The sequence below is a fragment of the Zonotrichia leucophrys genome, chromosome 1A (assembly GCF_028769735.1).
Source record: "Zonotrichia leucophrys gambelii isolate GWCS_2022_RI chromosome 1A, RI_Zleu_2.0, whole genome shotgun sequence".
Lineage (NCBI taxonomy): Eukaryota > Metazoa > Chordata > Aves > Passeriformes > Passerellidae > Zonotrichia > Zonotrichia leucophrys.
The window spans coordinates 41,924,045-41,948,692 of record NC_088170.1 but is presented as its reverse complement, the minus strand read 5'-3'; the positions used below and the strand labels follow the sequence as shown (position 1 = coordinate 41,948,692).

Genomic DNA, 24,648 nt, shown 5'->3' with positions numbered 1-24,648 from the left:
AGAAGTAACACCCCTGCAAATCCTCAAATGGATTGGGGCCTGCATCAAAGGGCCCAACTGCAGTCCGCTGATCTATTCGGACAAGCAAGACTCAATTCCTGCTAGGAGCCACACTAAGAAATGAGGAAGCTGTTATTAGCAGTATGTAGCTAAAAGAGAGAGGTCTGTGCCATCATTTGGGCCATTCAGCATGCTGGACTCTGACCGTGCAATCTTTATTGCTAGAGATGAGGTGTGAGTCACAGAGCAGAGCACAACTTGCAGCTCTGCTTTCCTCATGGAGCCTATCACTAAGGCAATTATGAAAACTGTGTTAAAAATAAAATGAAATACAAACAGGTGTGAATGCAGTATAAACTGTATGATGCATCAGGGAGATAAAAAAATATTTCTTAAGATTGCTGATTACTTACACTTCCCCAAGTTTGTAAATCTGCAGAACCTAAGATGCTTCAGTGAAACGTTTTGGCAGCCTGTTATAGCACATAGTTTGAATGGCTGTGCTTTGAATGTGTAAGTTGAGGATTTATTTTAGGTGAACGGTGAGTGTTGGACACATGCCCTGAGTCACGATGTACTGATTGTCAGTGTGACTATTTCTAATAAAAAAGCAGAAGTTAGCCATAAAATATCTTAACTACTTTAGTACCCAGCATTGTCCTTGTGGTTCTGTTGCGGCATTGCTTAATGTTTGAATATGAACAACTTAAAGTACCACATGTTAGAGTGAGTGTAATTTTTGCCCACTAACAAGGTTTTAATCAAGGCATTCACTGGCTCTAAATAGGCCTTTGCTTCTGAATTTGCATATCAGGAGGGGGCTGGGAGCATGAGTGGGTGGATGTCATGTCCCAGTGATTAATGATCTGTAGGAAGCCAAAAAGGGGAGAGTAATATACGCAGTATTTCTACCCCCTGGAGTAGGAATGCAAACACTATTGTGCATATCTGTGCACAGTCACTGACTTCCTGGTAGCTGGAGAATTTCATACACTCCTCTGCCACAAATAAAACTGTCAGTGGAGGGACAAAGATCAGAAAGCTGGGCTTCATTTATTGAAAAGAATAGCTCAGGCACAGTGATCCAGAAAATTAATTTTGTAGGTGTTTGGGAACTTGGTTGTTTAATAAAAAACTGGTAAAAAGAGAACTTTTGATGAAAGGCCTGAAGCCATCAAATATTTGTTGAATTTCTTCTGTTTTGTTTCTGACTATTCCTGAATTATTGGAGAGGAATAACTTCTGTGATATAAAAGGCATATCTTGAGCAGGATTTAGAAACAAAACAAAGAGAACAGGCGTTCCCAAAAGTAATAGTGGTCTGAATTTCAATTACTAAAAGAGCAAAAAGGAGATGGCACAGTGTGGAACAGCCACCCAGTCTGATCAAACCAGAACTAGATTTTGTTAGAAATTTTAGTTAGAAACTAAATTTTGTTAGAAATCCTGTTATAGTCAGATGGCCATGGTTTGCTTTCTCTTTTGCTAATTCTTTGTTAGAATTGTATTAATAACTTAGAAACAGAGAGCAGCTTCTAAGTAGATATTATTAAAAGTCTTAAATGAAGTTGTTTGTAAAGATTTCTCCATTCTTGGAGCACTTTGCCAGTCCTTGAAACATGAGTGCTCATTGGTTCATTGATGGCCTTGAGGTCTGCATGGGTAAACGTGAATAGTTTTGTGCTATTTCTAAATACATCCATTTTTAAGTTTAGTTGGACATCAGCAAGTAAGTAATGACGGAATTCTAATTTTTGCAGCATCTGCGTAATTTCTCCCAGTGTTCAGGAACAGTACAAGCCCAAGTCTGTACAGTGAGAGCAGGGTAGATAGCAAACTCAAGGCATGTGTACCCTGCAAGAGATCCTTGCAAAGTAAGTCCCACCTTACTCCATTGAAGAGGAGGGAGGGACCCTGTGACCTAATTGAAATAATTTAATGGCTCTTTGGAAATGCTCCTCTTTGTGTCCTAGGTTGAGAACACTGCCAGTTACTGAAGGGTAGTGCTTGACACATAAACCTGAGTCTTTTTTTAATGTGTTAAAAGCCTTATGTATTTCATAAATACTGCAAGCTAAATAAAAATGAAAATATTTCAGGGACCTAAGAAAAGGCCGCTTTGCCCCTGTTACAGCAGGAGGAAATGTTGTCCATATTGTGTTTTGCCATACTAATGTTGGTAATATGCATGTATGGTAAAATGTTTGAAGTTTCAAGGAGGAAAAAAACTCTGACTACTGCAGATCAATGTGAGAGTTCCCCCTGCTGTCCTGCAAGATCAGCTGCTGTAGCTTGCTGCTGGAAGCTGTGCCTTATCCATGGGATGAGACACTGTGGGGGCTGGAAGTAATCCTGCACTGCTGCTTTTGGAACCTTTTGTCTTTCTTTTTCCTTGTTTGTTCCAAGAGCCAGAACCCAGGCGATAATGCAGGCCACCTTCTTTAAAACCCAGAGAGGAGAAAATAAAGCATTGTTTGAATTGTAGGGCCTCTTTTTGATTGCAGCTGTACAAGCAGTTTATGGTGAGTTGTACTCTGTTTTTAATTGTTTCTTCCAAATGAATAATGAATTTTTAAAATCTGTTTCAGCAATGCAATCAACCTCTTAAGCAATGTTCCTGTTTCTTGCTTGGATGTTCTTATTAATCCATCGTCCCAAGAGGAAACAGATATAAAATACAATGGTATGAATATGGGAGCTATTCAGATTTTACTGGATTTCATGGAGAAGAGAATAGACAAGGTATGGACTGCAGAGATTTTTCACAAAAGGAACCTCTTTCACTAAGGCAAAAAGTGCACATATATCAAGTTCTGTATAAACCTTTCAGCCAGTACTTAGCACAAATATGGATGTCCAACTAAATTGTGAAACACCTCCAAATTCCTGTGAATATCTGAAGCTCTTTGCTGTGTGTCTGAAGGTGAACATTTGGTTCTTTATGTAAAGTTCATATTTTGGTTCTCATATAAAACTTCATTGAAGTGCTCACAGAATTGGAAAAGGAAAGTTTGCTCTTAAAATGTTTTATTTGTGTTTGGCCTTATTTTAGGGAAGCAGCTACAGAGAAGGTCTGACTCCAGTTCTTAGTTTATTAACTGAATGCTGCCGAACTCACAGGAATATCAGGAAGTTTATCAAAGCTCAGGTGAGTAAAATTCATCGAAATTTGAGCTTGAAGCTGGTGATGAACTTTGAGGTTTGTACATCAGTGCAGGACAGTGCTGTAGAAATAATTTTTCAGTCATGTACATCAACAGATATTGTGGCCTGAGTTCCATGATACATTTTGTAGAGCTGTTAAATAATAACATCAGGGATTTTGTAAAGCTGTGTCAATGTGAGTCACTGTGGATCCTATGAGATGGGTAAAAAATTCAGTAAGGTCTGTTCCCTTACATTCAGTAGCATTTCAGTGCAGTTAATTAGACTTTGCAGAGCTGTGTGGAGGCAAGTGAGAATACAGGTGTTTTGATTGAGGGTTCTGCTTGAGGTTTAGTTTTACTTCAGCAGGAAGGAGTTTGGATTAAGACTTGTGTACCAGTGTGTATCAGCTGTCCTGTCAGACTAAACGTGCCCCTGGACAGAGGCACACATCATCTCTTTGTCTCTTATAAAGGCTCTTTATTACAGTATGGACTGTGGCTTTTAACAGGGAAGATGATTTCTGTGCCATGGTTAAAGACCTGAAGGATCTGTGTAGCTTGGTGGTTGAGTATGGTGTTTTCTGTTTATTTTGCTGCTTTTCCTGAGGTCACATGGAAAGAAGCTAAAAGATGAGCACAAGAAAGAAATTGCTCCTCTGGTTTCTGCTCTCCTCCTAAGCTGCAGTGGCTTTTGAGTTGCATTCCAGATGCTGCTCCCAGATCAAAGCTGTGCCTGAATTCATAAATGGAATTTAAAATGAAGAAGAGCATATATTTTCTGCCTCTTTCATCTATACCAGAAAAGTGTTTTTGAGGAATTTAAGAAACTTGTTCTTGTTACTTGTTTTTCTTCACAGCAGTTAGTTTTTATGATACTTTGCTGATCTGTTAACTTCTAAAATAAAAAAAGAGTTGCGGAGCCAAGTGCACAGAAGCTAGAAAATGAAGTTGTCTGCATGTTTTTTCCACATCTGAGCATCTCAATGTCAGGATATAATTGCATGCTGACTCCTGCCACAGGACCACTGCCTCATATAGTGCAGAGAATGGATGGATGTTGCTAACTGCATGACTGGATGTTTGATATTTTGAATTACCCTCATTGTTAAGTTCTGGCCTTGGGCTTTATTTATTGTGTGCTATTCAAATTGTGATCTGAAGACAGGATGATTGATTTCCTCATGGACTGTCCTATGGCACTCATCACCATATTAGTATTAGAGTACTCTAAAAACATTAATTCGTTCTTACAACACACTGGGAAAAGGCAGTCATGGTACTATCCCCATTGGGGGGAGTAAGCAGGGACAAAGTAAAATGGTTTTGCTAATTGTTTGAATACTTGGTGTGAAAAAGAAGGATCTGTTTTATCCAAAGCAGTCAGTACTGTAGAATTAATGTAAGGATCAGTTCCCAGTGAGTCCAATTTCAGTAGTAATTGTGCTGTAATTTTGCACAGGACATGACACTTTACATTAGACACCTAGAAAACAAAGAAACAAAGAACTTGCAGTTTCTTATTATAGTGACACACTTTTTTTATTCCTTAATAAAATATTGAAGGTCTATAATTCTTATTCGAGTCTTCAGATCATTAAATATTTCATATCATGGCCTTGATTTGTTTGCAGATCATATAATATATCCTTTGAATGTGAAAAAATGTACATAGATATTAGTCTGAAGGCATCCACACAAGGAAGCACAAGATAGTTTGCATCATTCATGCACTACCTGCCTTTCTTGAGGGTTGAAGTTAACAATATTAATGACCTCTAATGAGAAAATAGTGTATTTGAGGAAGTGTGAAATCATAATTTCTCCAAAATATTTCTGAAATTTAGCTTGAGCTTTTAAAAGTGTTTTGTGGTTGAAGTATGTGTTTCCTCTCTGTGTAGAGCCCATTTTTGAAATTTAGTAGTATAACTTGCAATGTACTTATTTTCATGCTTTTTCATTAAGCACGTCATTGTTCTGTATAAACTACAGAGCATTTTTTAAGAGTGTGAGCTTCCTTAAACTGGTATTTCTAATACTTTTACAAGATACATGAGGAAACAGAAGAAACAGAGATCATGAGGTTATGGTTGCCTGTTGACCAGCTCTCCTGGGACACCCATTTGTGCTCATAAACTCCTAGTAATTGTAGTTTTAAAGTCTGCATTTGAGACAGTATTTTTCTGCCCAAAATGACAGACCAGAAAACTTAAATATAATAAGAAGCAAGAGTCACTATTAATGCATGTGGGCATAGTTGTCTGATTTTTTTGCCTTTTTTTTTTTTTTGAAGGACAGAGTAATTTTTTTTGTTCTGTTGACTATATTTGTTTTTGCAAATATTGTTTTGCATGATATTTCCATGCATTTTATGCTGTTCTTCCCTTTCTTGTGTGCTGTCAGGTACTGCCCCCATTAAGAGATGTCTCAAACCGTCCTGAAGTTGGCACAACAGTGAGGAACAAACTCGTCCGCCTTATGACACATGTTGACCTTGGAGTAAAGCAAATTGCAGCGGAATTTCTTTTTGTTCTTTGTAAAGAGAGAGGTAAAAATTACTTTTTCTTCTCCCTTTTGTATAAGGTCTTGCTGTAATTGGTATATTTACCTCTTGCTGTAACTCCCAGTTCTTGTAGCATTCTGTGAGGTTTGTTTTGTAGCTGAGTACAGGTGAATAATTTTCTCTATCCTCTTTGCAGTCGATAGCTTGTTGAAATACACAGGCTATGGTAACGCAGCAGGATTGCTGGCAGCCAGGGGCCTGCTAGCAGGAGGAAGAGGAGATCATTGGTACTCAGATGATGAGGATACAGACACAGAAGAATACAAATCTGCAAAGCCAAAGTATGGTATTGTTTTCAATATCACATATCCTGTTGCATTTTGGATTCTTTTGATGGGATTTTGGGGGTTTTTTACCTTTTTCAGAGAGGCCAGTTTTGGAATGATATTAACTTAACTTGCTTGTATTAACTCCTGTCTTCTGCTGACTTCATGGTCTAATTATTGAGCAACCAGCCTCTAATAGTGACTATCATGTAGTCAGATATGGTTGCAGGGGGAAAAAAAAGTTACTACGAGAATGATTTAACGTCTGAGTAACTACTTAAATTTCAAGTGCGAAAAGAGAATTTTAAGGAAGTGATAGGAAAAAAGTTTAGTAGCAAACTTTGCAAGGATGGGTTTTGTACCAGATATTTGGGGAACTCAGATGAAGTTTGCCAAACTGCTAACCTGCAGTTTGTGGGATATATCTCTGTAATGGAGAAAGTAATGGTATCAGATATGGCTAAAGGTTTTAGTCAGAACTTTGTTAAAAAGGAGAAAACGAGTAGGTTTACTTTTGGTTTTGACTGAATTTCAGATTGTCCGGTACTAAAATTTCCTGAAAAACCAAGTAGGCCACATCTGTAAATATGGGAGAAGCAACATAACTTGTATAGAAGTCATGCAGCAGGAATGCAGTATATTTGATTGACAAATTCACTAACCATGTAGAAGCTCAGTTGATTTTTATTAGATGCAACTGATTGGGTGCTAGAGGTTTTAGTTTGTCTTGTTACGTCTAGGATTTCATGCCATTTTAAAGATATCCAGAAATTGTTGATAGTGGACATCTGAAGTGTTAACATTATTCTTCTGTTTTACTCTGTTTTCCTTGAATTACACAGACATGATTAGGTGTGTGGTGGGTGCTTGTGGTTTATTGAAAGATTCCTGTCAAGGTACATGAACAAAGGACAAGATTGAATGTATGAGATTTAGGAGTTAAGTTGCTTCTGTGCTAAGAAATTAACTCTAAACTAGGAGGTTTCTTTTTATTTCTGCACTTCAGGATTTTTTTTCTTTCTGTTTCCTCTATATTCCTCTTTCAAAAGCCTGACATTCACTTATATGCATATAAGTAAAACTGTAACTTCCAATTACTTAAAAGCTAATGCTTACACGAAGCATTCAAGATAACTGTCGGTTGATTTATGCACCTGATTTTCTGTTTTGCTGTTAAATATCTGTGATTAAAATGTTTGAAAGGATAATGTGCCCTGAAAGTTTTCTTTAGAACTACTTCTCTGCTTTTGTTACCATTTCCGTATCACTGTTCATGTGTATTAACAGTGAAAATAAAGCTGGCTTTGTAAGTGCTCGAAGTGAAATAACTTAATCTGGTTTGAGCAAAAAATCATCATCATGGAAGGGCAACACTTAAGTAATTTAATGCAAAATTAACTGAAACCTGTCTATATTTTTAAAATCACACTTGTACAGAATTAATTTCAGACATGTATCTGTCATCCAGTTCCCTATTTATGGCATTAGTACTAATGACGTTGTTGTTGTTACCATCATCATTCCCCTGGTTTCAAACTGTTCCTCTGTGTTCCAGCAACAAGGACTACCAGCCTATGAATTTTTGAGCACTGACAAGACATTAATACAGTGAATCCACACAAAGATTCAGTCACGATCCATGAGAAAATAGGATATAAATATGAACCTTGTCTATTTATAACAAAACCTTTTGTGTGCAGTTCAGACAGTTTAATCTTGATGGTTTCTGTGAGTTCTTCCTGTTTCCTGCTATTAAGAAGATAGAAAAGGTACCTATTCCTGCAGAAATGTAAACTCTGTTGTTTTTTCACCTCCAGCATTAACCTTATCACTGGTCACTTAGAAGAGCCAATGCCCAATCCAATGGATGAAATGACAGAAGAACAAAAAGAATATGAAGCTATGAAGCTTGTCAATATGTTTGATAAACTTTCCAGGTATTGTATTATGCTTTTGAGAAGCAGCTTGTATCGTGGCTCTTTACTAAGGTCTAGTGCTTCAAAATAATGCTAGAATCGACTTCTTTGTAGGATTAGGACCACTTTAAATGCAGAGAAAATGTTTAGCACTTCAAAGAAAAGAGTGATATGCTGCAGGACTTCAGAGGAAACCTCTTTTGGAGAGGATTGGACAGAATTGGGAAGACCCTGGTGGTCAGGGGACCTGAATAGATAGGCTGATGGTATTGAAGAGAATTTCTGCTTTTAAAGTATGGGACACAATCTAGGCCCAAGGCAAGCATGGGTATTTTCCCCACGTTAGTGAGCAGCATCTTATTGTAACTACTTATGCCTGCTGCTTACATGAAGGGCAAATACAGTGTGAAAATAATTGTTGTCAGAAACAATAAATTGTATAATGGAGCAATTAAAAGGGGAATTTCAGTTAAGACTTACTGTGGATGGATTAGGTTAAGTGTGGACTGGATTACAAATCAGCCTTTGTAATTTGTTTTATGTGACAAAGGTAATGCCAAGAAAGAAATGTACTTAGTGTGACATAATGGTGTTACAGTATTGATACAGAGGGTTGATCTTCAGTTCATAACTTTCTGTGTACAAAAGAACATAGATCTGTGCTCTTATCTCTAGCTTTTTTCTCTTTGGCTCAATATGCCTAGAATTTGCTGGGGGTTTTTTCCCCATACTTCAAGCCATACTGGAATGATTGCCTGTATTTTTTTTTAATTCATAAGTAAAGTTACATTCTTGAGAAACATTTATGTGATACTAATTTGCCATTGCACTGAGCTGTAGGAGGTAAATATTTAAGGGCATCCATTCTTCAAATGTGGAAAAAACTCATCAGCTAGAAATGTGCTTGTTTTGTAAGAGTCTCTAGATAGTCAAGATCTATTGAGAGAAATTCAGCAAAACAAGTTTTTACATCTCTTTTAAGGATTAGGAATATAGCAAAAGATACAGGAGAATCTGGATTTTACATTAGTTGTCAAAAACTGAATTACAGGCAGGATTGAAGGCAGGGAAGGAACTTAGAACAACAGATCTGAGACTATCAATGAAGTAATTGGATTTTTTTTTTCACATTATTTGCAGGGAAGGCAACTGTACCATGTCATAGCCTTCTTAGGAAAGAGAAGTAAATGCAATGCACATGTAATCTTAATTGAATCGTTGCTGTGTTAAGCTAGAGAATTAAGATGCTGAGCATCAAGGGTACCACAATAAAATGACTAAATGGTCTAAAACATTCTTTGGAAGTAAGATTGAGGCTGCAGACAAGCTGAGACTGAAGGCAGTTGCTGTCACTGCAGCAGTTAGACAAAAACTCCCAATGGTTACTGTGGCACAAGAGCCCTTTCAGTCTGGAGGGTTGGAGGCACCTGCTGCAGTGCCTGCCACAGGCTGACAATGACTGAGCAGCTGCTGCCCTGTGTCACCACTTATCCTCTTGGCCAGCAGCATTGCTGTCACCTTGAGCCTTCTGTGCCCCCTACATTCACCTGCAATTTCTTTTATAGTACTTACACTTCTTCAGAGCTGGCACTCTGTGGTAGGGTTTTTGTTTGTTTGTTTTATATCGTGGTTACTGTGGGACAGTGTTGTTGATGTGATCCCTTTAGGTGCTGTGATGATATGAATAAAATAATTTCACTGTTCTTCCCACACTTTTTGTTTTACTAAAAATACGGGAGGAGGAATTGCTAGCAGGAGGGAAAAAGAAAGTAAGACTTGGAATGGGGAGGTTGTGGGATGTTTTTCATGAATGTAATTGAGTGCAATTGTGGGCCCTGCAGATGTTAAACGACATGGGAAGTTGCCAGTCTTGCATACAAGAAGGCGTTAGTACCATGCTGATAGTAGTGGGAGTCCCTCCATGGTTTTGGAACAGGAAACTTGTGCTGCCTCCAGCTTGAGGAGTGCTGGGAGTTTGCTGACTTAAATCTACATGGAATGCACTTCTTACGCTTGGTTTGCACCCTACAGATTCAAAGCAGAGGTTGCTTGGTTGGAGTTTTTGGTTGATTCTGGGGTTTGAGTCTTCCTTTGAGGCAGAGAGCTTGTGGCAGGTTTCCTGCTTCTGCTTTTGTCTCTTGTCATCGTAGGAGGGGAAATGTGCCACGAACGGGTTCAGTTTGGTGCAGTGCTTTGCTTATAAAGGGGAGGAAGTTGGAACAGGAACGAACAACTTCTTCTCCTCTTAAGCAAGTTTGTATAATTTAATGTAACCTGAACAGGAGCTTAGAGTAAGCTTGTGTGATGTACAGCAAAACAGGTTTACTTAGTTTACTGGTGTTGTCCCAGCAGTGGAAGCTAAGCTTTAAAGAACTGCCACACTTTTATTGAAGAAAAGTATGAAAAAAAGTTGAAGGACTGACAAACTTGTCAACTTCCTTCCCTGACTGATTATAATAATTAGGCCAGTTTGTCACTGGGACATTTCAGATTTGACTTTGACTGGCTGAATATGAGAACTCACAAAACAAATTTTCCAAGCAGTACTGCTTCACTGGGAAATTATATCCTTCATTAACGGCTGCTGAATGTTTGCACTGTACCCTTCCTAAATGGTTTATTGAAGCTATAAGTACAAAGGGACATCTTTTTCCTAGTTCTGTAGTATGCTTTTCAGGTTTGTTTTTATCTTCAGCATTGGCACTGAAAAATAGAAACTTTTTGAGATCATGTAAAACTGATTGATGCTTTTGGTCATTTCAGGTCATACTTCCCAAGCTTTTCTACTCTTTTAGGTTATTGGTGTTTGGGCCTGTTTATGAGGTAATTGATCATCAACAAGGCTAAATTAAAATTAATCACCCAGTTTTGATCTCTCAAAATACTTCTAGGATAAGCTGAGTATCGTTATGAACCCATTTCCCCTGTGCCAGTATTTTAACATACAGTCAGATTCTGCAAAGGCTTTTATAGAAATTAGTATTTTGATCAAATCTGGCTGAGTGAGATTACTTTTTTAAAATAATCAAATATATACAAATTATAAGTATAAATGAACATGAGAAATCTCAATTACTGCATTTCTTGGGAGATGTATATACTACTTAGGCTAAATCTGGATGCCTGAACTTGGCCCTGATGTAACTCTGTAGGTTTTGTCTTCAGTAGTGTCTTGTTGGTTCTTTGAGAACTGTTTGATGACTGTAAATCAGTGTCCTCTGCACATGATGCACATCTTTCAGCTTTGAAAAGCCCCACAGATCTGCAAGGATTTAATTCAGCCTTCCATTTTCTTTTTACAGAACATCTAGTTAGCCACCTTAAGTCAGTGTTGTGTGATATTCTGCCATATAATAGATTATTGAAGATACTCCGTGTTAATTAAAATGTCTGGAAAAAATGCTAACATTTTTTCTATTATAAATGGTAGATAGAATTGTATATTAATTGACTAATTTAGAATGTCAGGATGCTTTTCCCAAGCCAACCTTGTATTAATAGCAAGAATCCTTTTGCTGATAAAATGGTCTCCAATTATCACAGCTTGGGTTTTGTTGTACGTTGAACAGAAGTCAACAAAACAAGTAAGAGAACCTGTCTAAATAAGGTACCGTACTCATTAAAAACACAAAATTAATCATAGGATCAATGAAGAAGGCAATGCTGCATCGAGTTTGTTTTTTTCTTCCCCTTTTTAATCATAGAGCCAAATAATGTTCCCTGAAAGGATCGGAACTATTATGTGGCACTCAATTATAAGGAGGTGAATAGGTCCCCAAGACGCTGTTTCATCAAAGGGGCAGGCTGGTGTTTACATGATGGCTGTTTGATTACAGCCACCGTCATTAATGCTGTGTGGCAGTGCAGCCCTGCAGCACAGACAGCGGGCAGGAGTCACCCTTCAAAACAAGGCAATGAGTTTTTAGTCGTTATCAAGCTAAAAGGCAAGCAGGAAGGCTGAACGTGTATGGATATTTTTGAAGGGACTCTGGGAGATCTGCAAGTGGAAGAAGAGAATGCTTTTTACCAACTGTTTAATTATGGTGTGTTCCTAAGTACACTTGAATAGAATGCTTTATTTGCATTAGAAAAATGAATGTTACAAGATGCGTTTGAGTATGTGGAAGGTCACCTAAGGATGTTCAAACATGTATAAATACACACATTGTGTGCTTGTATGGAACTTCATAGATATGGAATAATTCCCACTGCCATCTGCTGGGCTGAGGACAGCAATATTCTGCCCTATGGATGTGCTATAAACATCCAGTTTCTGGACAGTGACCTGTTTTCTGAGGCTCTACCTGTCAGTTCCTGGCACTTCCTTTCCCACCTTGTCTTTCTCTCCCTGTGGACAGTGAGCACATCCTCAGGTAGCCCAGGGTGTCAAAGCACAGTTGAGGCCCAGATTGTGGTTAGAAACAAAATAGGTTGATCTTTGTTTCTCTTCCTTTTTCCTTTGGTGGCTTGGCATATTTCCGTCTTCACACAGTTCAGTTTTACTGGGTAGCACTTGGCTGAGGAAGGATGTGTGGAATTCAGCCTCCTAATGCAGAGAACAGCAAACCCCTACCAGCCCTCTCCCATCCTGCAAAGCAGGAAGCTCAGGCAGGAACAGAAAGGTACTTGATGAGCATCCTTGTTACTCCATGCAGTGTGAGCTCAGCCTGGCTCCCGTGGTTAAAGCCTAAAGCTAAAGCGAGATGTGAAAGTGAGGCTGGAAAAGGGAAGCCCCAGAGAAAGAGCTTTGCTTTTATAATTGACAAATAATGAGATAGGACTTCTTGAAAATATTTAGAGTCCTAAGAATTGTTGGGAGGAGTGGGAGGTCCCCGCATAAAGGGACCATGGGACCTTGTTTTCTTGTCTTTCTCCTCCCTTTTTCATGAACAAATTGCTATCCTTTATTAGCCATTATAATTCATTTATTACCAAAAATAAATGGTAAATTACTAGAAAATTAGGTGATTTCTTGACTTCTGACTGCAGTATTAAATGTTGGAATTTAAAAATACGCTTTGGGATTTTTAAAACAAAAATCTAGGATTCTTTCAGCTTTATTAAAGGGCAAGCAATGTTGATTCTGTTCTTCATGGCTACATTTTTGCATTTTAGATGTTACTTGTTTTGTATGATGTTTTAAGTTTGAAAACCAAAAAGACCTTAGATTTATAGGATTCTTTCTCAGGGGAAAAAAAGTCTTTGCTATTATACACAACTCCAAAGCATTCCTCTGTTTTGCCTTTGGGGTACCCCTAGAGCAGGCAGGGTTCTGGTCCTCTTTGGACACCAGATTTGCAGTCTTCATGTTTTGAGCCCATTTGAATCTGATTTCAAGAGCTCAGAGGTGTCTTTTCCATACATCTTTAAGAGATTCTCTGACTGCTGTCACTTGGGCAGAATCTGCACACTATGGATTGCATTGCCAGAAGGGAGGGGACTCACTGGCAATCCTGAAGTAATGGCAAACTCTCTCCAGTCTGTTTAAAGATGGATCTTGCTCTTCCACACACCCTGAGGGAAAGCCTGCCCAGTGCTCTTTTGATCTGGTCTTGCAAACCTCCTTCCATGGACTCAGGCTTCCCACCAGACTTGGTCAGCCAAGCCACAGCAATTGTTTCTCATGTGGGATTTATGAGTTTATCACTGTAGGATCTGATTGTCACATCTGCACAAACAGCTGAATTTATCTTGCTGTTTAATCACATCTTTTTGAGATGTGATTTAACTGCATCTTGACTGTATGGTGTCTGGCTTATGCATGCCATGTAACACAGGTGTTGCCTTTCTTGCTGTTCCTGTGGGTGCATCAAGGTTGGATTGATTGCCAGCTGTGTTCAAGGACTTGTTGTCCCTTTTTTCAGCCAAGGTAGTAGTGCAGACCAGGCAGAGAGCTGGTGAGATGGCTTTGCTTCCCCACCAAGTGATGCAGTTTTATTGTCCGTGGCTTGGGAGGATGGTAGATGTATGTTAAAAATTTTTTAAATAACATAAATTTTTTAAATAACATAAACATAAATAAATAACATAATTTTTTTAAATAACAATTTTTTAAAATAACATAGTTTTACTGGGCTGCCTTTCAAACAAGGAGTAAATTAACATCAGACCTCTGCTCCTTTATTTAAGGCGATTCCTGAATATTTAGAGGTATTTTCCCTTTTTTTCATCATAAAATCAAAATGTTATCTTTGCCCTTACAGCTTTTGCTATAATCCACATATAAACGAGGTGATAAAAAGTAAGGATAAAATAAATCTTTGCTAATACTTTTTGATTGGCTTAATCAATAATTAATCATCTCTTAGATGAGGCTGTAGCTTTTGGAGTAGATATAATTGGATTAACTGCTGAGCAGCCTTTGGAGCTTTGAAGAGATTAAAATGGCTGTAAATCCTGTAATTAAACTGCCATAAACAAAAGCAATAGTTTTAGAATCAGTCAGTTATTTTTAAATGAATCAGCAAGTCCTTAACACACCCTGAGTAGTGGTGTAGGCAGAATCTGTTCTCTTAACTGATTTATTTCCTTCAACAAGATGAATATGTATCAAATCATTGCTTTAATTGCTTGGGTATATGTTAGCCAGAATGGCAGGTGGAATTTTAGGAAGAACGGGCTGTTAGAGAACTCTCAGAAGAAAAGCTAGTTTGTGTATCCAAAACAGTGAACCTGCTCCTTGTCTTGAGCCTATTAGGCGCTGACTTTTCATGGTGTCTTTAATTGGCTAAGTAGGTTTGGCCTACATGAATGGAGTCTTTATCTGTCCTGCTCTTCCCCTCCCACCTTTTTGGGAAGGTTTTTTGTGCCTTTTTCTTCAAAACAGACGGCTTTAGCAGGAATAACTTCCTTTTAGAGGCTCATTGTGTACCAAAGCAGATACTGTATGTGACTGTATTATACACATGGGAATTGATATGTGTGCACATGCTAATATGGATTCTTTCTTTCAATCCCTCACAGAGATGAGCTCATAAAGCCAATGGGAGTGCGGCCGGATGGGACAATGGCTCCTTTGGAGGAAGCAGTCAGCCAGTACCATACCAGCAAGCAAGAGAGCTCAGATTCAGACTAAGGCATCACCTGTTTCACTCTCAATTCTCCTCTAATCCACACTTCTCCTTAGAGCCACATCTTTTATCCTCACATTAGTCAGCATCACTTTAACTGTTCTATTATTGGCATATTTAAATGATGGGTCCTGTGCTGTAATGTCTGAATTTTTATTATGTCTGTTTAGAGAACATATCAATTTATTAGTTTATGATCTTTATTAATTTAAAATGAAATGTATTTCAAAAGGATAAAAAGTGAAAGCCTACAGTGTAAAATAAAGTCCACTTTCATTTTCCAGAATCTTGTTTTCTGAACTCTGTAGGTTTTCCCATTCTTGGTAACCTTTTGTATTGTCTTGCCAGTCTTCCTCTTTATATAATTGTATTAATGAAGTGTGTTTACTTAATGGCATTAGGAGCAGAGGGTGTTTAGACTTAAAAGTCTGATTGACCTTGTGAGGCTGCTTTAGCTGGCATTGAGCAGCGATTTCAAAGCTCCCGTTTTTGAAGTGCCCTGGGGTTTCTTACTGCTACAAACTTTTCCAGTTAAGCTGCTGCTTAAGATTTTAACAATGTGTCAGTGACAGACTGCTTCTAAAACTGCCTTTAAATTGGGAAACAAGACGATGGATTTTGTATGTCTTCCTTCCCTCCCTGGTTAAGACCACACAAATATACCTCCTCCTCCCCTCTTTGGTTAAGTAAAAACATCCCTATTGAAAATGGTGTTCAAGAATTGCACTTAAATGATGCCATGGATGGGAGGGGACTGGAGTGCATGTGCCAGTGTTTCACTGCATTGGGGCCTACTTTGGGAGATTAACTTCTATGCCTCTCTTGAAGGGAAGTCAAACTAATCAACAAAGAAATATTTCCTCTTAGAGAGAACTTGGGAAGCAGTGGAATAGAGAATGGGAGGGTGGAAAGGAGAAGAAAGCGTCACTTTCAATTCTGTACTCTTTAAAAACAAAGATTAAAGTTTTAGGCGTGCTACACTGCTGTTGTTGCCTCTTTGCCTGCTTGGTTTTTTCTGTATTTCTCCCAGTATGAATTACATGAAGAATAATTCATGCCCTAGTTTTGAATTCCTTATTTTGTGCAGCTTAAACATGCCATTCACTGGGAATGTTTCAGAGGTTGGTGTTGGTTCTCCAGGTTTTGTTTCTTATGACTTGACACTGGTTCTCTGAACTAAGGAAGTTGGTGTTCAAAGACCCTGTAAAGGGGAATTTGGTATGAAATTGTGCTATGGTTGCTTATGTGAGGAGCTTCTACAGATAATCTTAGTCTTCCAAAAGAACTGAAAAGAAAAAAATAAAGCACTGCTGTCCTCTCAGTGGTTCAGTTTGTGTTTCCAAAGGACTCTGCCCAGCCACAGCAATGTTTTTCTTGGTACATATGTAGTATGTTATGTCATATCTCTTCTTTATGACTCCAAAAGTGGAAGGGACTGATTGTCCAAGAGCAAGCAATGTGTTTGGCTGCATCTAAGCCGGGTCTCAAAAATGTAATTCTGGGTTTAGCATCATGCACTGACTGCTCTGAGCCCAGCACAGATAAGTATTGTGTGCCCTACAGGTGCAAAGAATTTGTGATCCCTCCCTGAGGAACAAAACTTCCCTGGCCCTGTTAATAAGGAACTGTCTTGTGTCAGCTGGGGAGGGAGTTGTTTCAGTCATGGTTTTCTTGCTGTTGAGCACTAAGTACAGAGCATGAAAAAGAGCAAAATCTTAATTGCTGCTTTACAAGTTGTAGAATATGCTCCTACGATTAGCTGGCTAAAGAGATTAATGAAACAATAATGGCACCAGGGACCTTGTTATAAGCAGTATAGCATGAGGCTCTTGTGCTCTGCCTCCTGTCATTTGCCACAGGGCAGCAACATTTGCAATAAATAGTTCTGTTTAGTTTATCTTGGAAAACAGGTGCAGGTTCTATAGACATGGATGCTGCTTCGATTAAAAAGAAAAAAGTGAAGACCAAGCATAGGCCTGAATCCTCCAGCTTGAGAGTGGCTGTCATAGCTGGGTTGCCTGTAGTGCAGGTAAATGTAGATAAATGAGCAACTTGCACTAGTGCAAAAGTAGCTCTTGTTCCAAGGGGATAGTTTGTGAAAAGACTGCTGCAGACTTTTTGGCTTATCTTTGCAATGTAACATAGGTCCAAGCTTCTGCACTGGCTGGAGATCTGGGAATATCTTGGGACCAAGGTCCTTCAAATCACCAGTGTCTCTGCTTCCTTTTGTGCTTGCTGGTGTTTTCAGAGTAAGATGGTAGAATTTCTCTTGGATGGGAGTCTGGAGAAAAGTGAGGTTAAAAAAAGGAACTATCTGGAATTTTTTATGTACTGTGAAATACTGCTCCTGAATTTATTTTCAAAGTTGAACCTCCAAAACTGGAGGCTTGGGCAGCTGAGTCTTGCTTAAACTGGCAAACTGGGCAGTGTCAGGAAGGATTTCTAAGTGAAATGCCTCATTTTACTCCCTTCTGAGTAAAATGTCAGTAGGATTTCTAGTGGTGACCATAAAGGTGTTACCCAGTGGGTTTTGAGGACATGTGCCTTTCACTCCCAAAAAGTCTTCCACAGTCAGTCCCAAACCCAAAATCTTGTGTTTCAGTCTTTACTTTGGCATTAACAGTCCAAAGCAACACAGTTCTCATTAAAGCTCATCAATGATTTGGAAGCTGTGCTTCCCTTTGTTTCCCATTAAAGTTATGAAACAAAAGATGATGGGAAATTGCTGAAATTTGTCAAAATACTTTGTTCTTTTGTAAAATAATACAGACATATTTGTTAAGATATTTGTGAAAACCTCCTGGCAGGTATTCCCAAATGCTAATTGAAATTTCATGTGCCCCAAAAGTGGTTTTCAGGAAAAAGGGTTGTTTACAATCTGTTAAAAATGCTGTGATACAATTACCACAGAACTTTAAATAAATTTGTCAAAGAGGAAAACCACATTAGCTTTGATGTTTTGAGTGTCCAACATTGCTCTATGTGTGTGTGATTTTTTATTCTATATCTTGAGTTTTTCCAAGTACTTGAAAATCTGCAAAGGTTTTAAAAAAACCCAACCAAAAAAAAAAAAAAAACAACCAGAACAATAGGGCAATAACATATTTTTCTTATAGTTCTTCAAATTGTAAATTTCTCCAACCTGGGTGAAAAATCAGTTGTCAAAGGTGGCTTTAAGGAAGAGAACCTTACAATGAAGCTGTAGCATTAGTGGGTTGCTAAGCACCGTAGTCAGAACGAGGAAAGTAAACCCCAAAGTACACAAGATCCCAAATCTCCTGAAGGAGCATTCCACAACATTGTACTTCAACTTATTACCACAAAACAGCTAATAAAATCCTGTGCTTTAATAAGGCTGGCTGTAAAAGGACTCTTCCACTGTTCAAACAGTTGAGAGCCAGACTTTGCTGGTCTTTGAGCAGCAAGTTAAACAGCTGCCAAGGTCAGATCCTTTTCTGGTCAAGCATGGACAAGCAGTGATTTAGAAGTACTGCAAAGATGTGGCTCACTTTTAGACACAAAAAGAAAGTACCTATTTAATCCTACAAATGAAAATTATTCTTGCATTAACATCTTAGTTACTTGCATGGATCTGGCCCTTTTGGAAAGTGTCTGGGAACATTTGTTCTCCACACAAAAGCTTTTGCTCGTCCTGAAGTTGTTTCTCTCCAAAATACATCATTCTGGTGATGCAATATTTAGACCGGGAATTTTGAGGCAAGTCAATGTCCTTTTGGCTTTTCCATGTATCCTCCAGCTGTGCCTGGAAAGCAGCTCCCTCAGCACTGCAGGAAGAGTGTGGGAGGGAGGGCTGGAAGTCCTTCCCGAGCGGTGCCAGCCTGGAGTGAGCCGGGCCTGGGAGCCCAGCCCGCCTTCCCCCGCTGCCGGAGGGAAGCAGGGCGGGCAGGAGGCTGCCGGGACGCCCAGGTGGGTATGAGGTGAAGGAAAATGTGGTGACTGTAGTAAAGCTGAGTGCTTTTCAGGGCTCCTCCTCTCACCACAGCAAAGCAGGTGAGTCCCGTTAATCCTCTGCTTTTCCCTGTTGCTGTGGAAGGCCGTGCCTGCCTGAGGTTATTGCCCTCGGTTCGGGCCTCAGCGGAGCTGTGGGTGTTGCAGTCATTCCCTCACTGGGAGGTGCCGGTGCTGCTGAGCCTTGCTGCTCTCCCTGAGAGCAAGCCTCTGTTCCTGGCTCTGTGTGAGTGAGTGAGGAGGAGGGGGGCCCGCAGGAACGGACCAAACTAATTTCTTGGGAAGGAGGCAGGAGCAGCCCTGTCTTCTCTGTGCAGCATTGGAGCCACTTTCAGTTCTGCTGTGAGACAGCTCTGAGGGCCAGGCTGACCTGCAGCTGCTGCCACGCCAGTGGTCTCTGGCCAGGCTTGAGGACAGCAGATGCAGTCTGTCAGGTAGGGAAAAAACCCCAAATCTGACCATTGCCACAAGCAGTCCTACAGCACCACGCTGACAGCACGAGGGTCAGCTCAGCTCTCTGTCCTGGCTGGGAGCAACAGGGTCCAACAGGACCAGGTAAGTTCCTCGAGCATCCTATTTCTCCAGAGCAGGCGAGAGCAAAGATCACCGAGCTGCTGACGTGCCTGGGAATCGATCCCTCTGTCAGCATGCCAATCTCTGTGGGGTACCTAGGCAGGCTTTTAGAGGTTGGTGGGGAAGGAATTATTCAGACCACCCATCTTAGCTGGCTAAATTACCCGGTAGTCTCTTCTAACTCCTTTTCCAGTCACGGATGAGAGAGAGGACAATTCAGAGTAAGGCTCATTTGGGTGCACTGAATGACCCTCTGCAGGAGCTTTGCTTTCCCTCCCTCGACTACAGAGGGAGCCTGGGGAGACCAGCTGGTTACATTTAACTGCTAAATTGGTTGCCAAAAGATGGGTGGTGAGAATTCTTTCCAGTTTCCCCTTTGCCATGGACCACACTCTTCCCACAGCAGGATGCTCTCTTGCGCTCTCCTGCAAATTTGGAGATTGCTCAGTGCAGTGGGATACAGGCCCCCGGGGGCCACCACAAGACAAAGGGTGTATCACATCTCTTGGCAGGTACTGTATAAGGCTGTGTGCAGGATTTCATGAGCTTCCTGCTTAAACAGGTTCTTTAAAGCAGCTTTGCTTTTGGGAGCCTGTTTAACAACTTGCCTTGGTATGAGCCAAGTTTTACATAGGTTCTGAAATTTGAAAATCAAAGTGAAACCTCTGGCAAAAAATGTAACTAGAGAGGGAAAGATAACAGAAAAGACTTCTAAGTTCACTCCAGACGTAACAAATGGAGAGGAAGGTGCAGTCATTCAAAATAAACCCTGCTGAGATTGCCCTTTCCTCTTTGCCTGAAAAACTCATTACAAATTGAAAGAAAAGCAGCCAAAATCGTCAGGCTTCGGAACATCCATTAACTTTCTTTTACGTTTTAGAGCTTGCAACGGATGCTGACTGTGGGTGTTAGTCCTTGTCTAATCAAAAAGCCTGATTCTTCATTCTAGAAACTTATATTTTAAGTTTCCACCAACAAGAATTCAAACCTGAACCTAAACTTCCAGAATTCTAAGGCTTCATTATTTTATGCTCAAGAAGGGAGCTTGCCTGGTAAATCCCAGTGCTGTGGCACATCACACTTCCAAAGGCATTAAAAAAAACCAGTAGTTTATTAGTGGGGTTTTTTTTCCCTTTTTGGGAAGAGACTAGTGACTGTCTGGATTCCCTCCTGTTTTCTCAGTCCCCAAATGTTCACAACACCCTGTTGGGGAGGAATAATTCCCATCCAAGTTGTAAAACACACTTATAAGTAGATGGGAAAAGCATGAACAGTGCTGTAAAGAAAACAAAACCGCCAGGAACAAGATCTTATTTTGCATGCTTCTCACAGTTGTATTTTTGTCTCAATTAGCATATTTTAAAGAGAAGCCTTTTAAAAAAAATTCTGCTATCTGCCTGAACTGTTCTCAAGCTTTGAACTTTTCCATCCTTTCTATTGATTATGGCCAAGTGACCCATATTTAAAAAGCATTTACAATAAAATTATAGCACTTTCTTTTGTGCTGCCGGCTTTCCCAGTGAAAAGCTAAAATGTTTTAAAATTGTCACTTTTTGACAGAGGTAATGGCTGTAATATATTTAGTCTCTTCCCCCTTGTTGTGCTTAAAATGGGTATGCTAATAAAGGGCACAGCTGTCGATACTTTATGGCCTGCTGGGGGGAAGAGGGGGAATGAAGGCAAAAAACAGATTGACTGTGTGTCAACAAATGCAGCTGGGAAAGAAAAAAAGAAGCCCCTTGAAGGCCCCTGCAACTTAAAGTCCAAGATAAATGATGTCCCTATGCTTTAAAAAAAAAAAAAATGGAGGTTGGAATTCAATAAAGGGGAACTGAAAAGGAAACTGCTTAAAACTGAAAGCCTTTTCTCTGCCTCTAGACAGCTTACAAGAGAAATGAGCAAAACTGACCACAGAAAGAGGGTGAGTGGCCAAGAAAGAAAACAAAAGCCTATCCTGGAAAATATATTGCATCAAAGAATTATCTGAAGTGCGCTGTGGCCGGCGGGCGGAGCACGTACAGTTTAATGGAGATGCAACAACTTTTACACGCCTTTGGGGGCGCGGGCAGCTTTGTGCCAGGGAGGGAAAAGGGGAGCTGGAATTATTCACACCAAAGCAGTGGGACTGAGACACAAGGGCAGCGGGATGATGGTGGATGCCCTTCCCTGGGGGGCCGGGCTGGGCTGTCCCCGTGCCTTGTGCTCGGCCAGTGAGACAGCTTGGGGCCGCTCCTGAGGCAAGGAGAGAGCAACAGCAGGGCTGGAAGGGGTGCAGGGATGGGCAGCTGGAATTAATGCAGTGAGGAAATGCCAATACTGGGTGCAAACCTGCAAGAATCAGGCGGTTTTCATTCCCCAGGTCAGCAGGCAGCTGGTTTGCATGGAGGCAAACTCCTAACAAAGTAACAAGCGGTGGGGAGCCATTTGTTCATTGTCATTTCTTGGACAATTTTGGAAGATGAGGACAGTTTTTCCCGGCCTAAGGCAAAACGTCTCTGTAAGTGTGGCTTGTGTTTCCCAGAGGTGTCCTGAGAGCATGGCCTGGCTGCACCAGTGCCACCAGAGCTGCTGTATCCACCTGCTGAGAATCAGGGTTCAGGCATTCCCACTGCCTGTTCTGGCAAAAGGCTTCCTGGAAAACAAACCCTTGGCAGCCGGTGAGGCCAGGAGGGCTGGTGAGCCTGCAAATAAACTCTGCTTCTGCACAAGGAGAGATGCAGTCTGGGGTGGGATATCCTGCTTTGAGGAACTGTCTACTCTTCTCTTTCACTTTCCCACTTCTGTCATCCTTTACTCCCACCACTTTTTAAAATTTATTTTTCATTCAGGGCCTTTTTTTCCTGGTGTGTTGTTCCCATTCAAGAACATCTGGAAAAGGTAGTCAAATAGGAAAAAAGAGTTATCTGTTTTCTCGGTTCCTCAGTTTTTGCATGTGTGTATGTATTCCCTTTAATCTCTGCAAATTCTGTAAAAATGGGAGGAAGGAAAAATAAGTAACTGAAGACAAGACAAAATCAGGAAATTGAAAAAAAATAATGAAATTAAATAGAGCAGTCAGGTCAAATTTTTACTAAAGCAGCAGGACATTAAAATGGCATAGAAAGTTCTTGTTTCCTTCTGTAATTGTTTGAAAGAGTTTTAAAAGGCCATAATTTTTACTATTCTTGCTAGATTTCACATGGTAAACCTCTTGTACCATTAGAGATCAATACCTCCCAGTGATGCTGTGTTTCTGGGATGACCAGTTTGGTATTGGTTTTCTCCAGAGAAGAGTGAAATTTGGTATGGGTGATGTGCTATATCCACAGTTTTTCATTTTTTTCAGGAAAAACTGAAAGGTTGCTGTGCTCTAGGACAGAAGAGTTAAGAGATTGCCCCACCCACAACTGGGACTGACTTTGGGAAGCAAACCTTGTCTGTGACACTGACTCATTGTGTGAGTCTCACTGCTTCTTTGTAGTTGACAGCTGGGAAAAATGGAGAAAAAGAAGAGAGAAATACCTGAACTCTGAGTGTGGGGTACACCAGGTGTGTTCACCGGTGTGGGTTGGGGTGATTCCACAGGCAAAGGTTCCCCTGCAGCTGGGCTGAAGGTGGGAACACATGAGCTCTGCTGGACTACGAGGTCACGTTATGAGAAATAACGCTCAAGTTGGTGTGGCACATGGGCATGACTGTAAAGTAACTCAGCAGTATCTGAGCTGGAGCTGCTGTTGGAGAACCTTCTCCAAAGGAAAATGTCCAATGTGGTTCTGTAAGACCTGTACCTATGAACTGGGAAACAACCAATTGGGAAACAACCCTGAAGGGGCTGGAGATATCACAGAGCTGTGTGTGATGGTCAAAGGCAACAAGCCCCTGCACAGGGAGTGTGGGAAAATGCCTATGGCAATGGGGAGATTGATCCCTCCGTACAGAGAGAGACCATGGCCGTGCCCAGCTCCCTGTCCATAATCCATGGAACTATAGAGGCCTGGAAAACCCAAGGAGATGATTTACGATCGTGGTGCTCAGCACACTCAGGGGAAGGCTGAGAGGAGGCTGTGTGGGAGCCAGAGCAGCTGGGTTTTTGTAACTTTTTCTTTGCAGACCAGCACAATTGTCCAGGGGAAGTGCAAGCCCGGGATAGTGGCTGTTGATCTCACAGACTTGCTTTGTTTAATTATATTTTGCAGACTGTTTAATAGGGGCCTGGAGACCCAAAGAACCACCAAGAGCCAGAGGCTGACAACCACCAAATATCTCTGTAGGAAGAAGGCATGTAAAACTTCAGTTTATTTAATGGAGCTGAAAAATGCTCAAAATAGTATTTCATGTGCATAATTGGGCATTGAAGTGACAGACTGTGAGCTCTGGTAAACTTTGCTGTCATCTGAAGCTCTTTGGTTGGTCAACTCACTTTTGAACCTGGGCAGGTCTTCCTGCTGCTGCCATTGGTGTTCCATATGCTGTGAGGGGTCTGGAGACCTTCAAAATGTCTGTGCTTTTGACCAGAGACTTCTAATGCAGGTTTTTGTGTTAAAGCCTTTCACATATGGTGTCTCCCATAGTCCTTCTAAATAAAAAATCTCAGCAAGCAGCAGGTGAAACCTTACCTCTTGTTTTTAATATTTATTTATAATTATGGGCACCTTTGGATGTTGTCCTCATTTCTCGGTCTGTCAGTTTTAGTGGTCAGTGTATTGTCAGTATATCCCAGAGCCTGACCTTTGGGACTGGTGTTAGTTCTCTTATTTTCAACAACCCACATGGTATGTGGGTGCCTCTGCCTCCCTCCAGGCTCTGCTGCTCTCCGCTGGTCTCCTTCCAATGCATGTGGGCTTCTCAGAGGTGTCAAGTCACCTAAAATTTAATTAAGCAGCCAGGGACAAGGGACAGAAGGGTTCAAGCATGCCCTTTGCCTATATAAAATGGGGAAAAGGGTTTGGGATCAAGCTGGTACTTTATGCGCTATCAGGACCTGGGCACAGATTTGTAGGAAATGGGTTTTGCTTATTCTTGTGTGCAGGGACAGAGGGTCTTTTTCAACAGTTCCTTTTGTAATTGTTTCATCCTTCTAATAACACCTGCACTGTGTGGAGGCACATGGGTGTTCCGATCCTTTCCCTGTGTACCTTCTGGTGGTTTTAAACCTGGCCAATTTAAAAT

At 40.5% G+C, this 24,648-nt stretch overlaps 1 protein-coding gene and 1 long non-coding RNA gene across 2 annotated transcripts in view; both read left to right on the top strand.

Moving 5' to 3' along the window:
* RIC8B (RIC8 guanine nucleotide exchange factor B) overlaps nucleotides 1-15,938 on the top strand; it is a 32,069-nt gene extending 16,131 nt beyond the window's left edge. Inside the window, exons 5-10 of the mRNA XM_064702524.1 lie at nucleotides 2,589-2,742; nucleotides 3,053-3,148; nucleotides 5,547-5,691; nucleotides 5,843-5,987; nucleotides 7,790-7,909; nucleotides 14,852-15,938. Of these exons, the coding sequence (XP_064558594.1) occupies nucleotides 2,589-2,742; nucleotides 3,053-3,148; nucleotides 5,547-5,691; nucleotides 5,843-5,987; nucleotides 7,790-7,909; nucleotides 14,852-14,963 (772 nt within the window). The 3' untranslated portion in view covers nucleotides 14,964-15,938. The remainder of the gene's footprint in view (nucleotides 1-2,588; nucleotides 2,743-3,052; nucleotides 3,149-5,546; nucleotides 5,692-5,842; nucleotides 5,988-7,789; nucleotides 7,910-14,851) is intronic.
* A 3,024-nt stretch (nucleotides 15,939-18,962) lies between these two features.
* On the top strand, nucleotides 18,963-24,093 carry LOC135442590 (uncharacterized). The gene is made up of 4 exons (XR_010438686.1): nucleotides 18,963-19,482; nucleotides 21,379-21,421; nucleotides 21,860-21,997; nucleotides 22,826-24,093. It is a non-coding gene; the product is annotated as an uncharacterized LOC135442590 (long non-coding RNA).
* The last annotated feature ends 555 nt before the right edge of the window (nucleotides 24,094-24,648 follow it).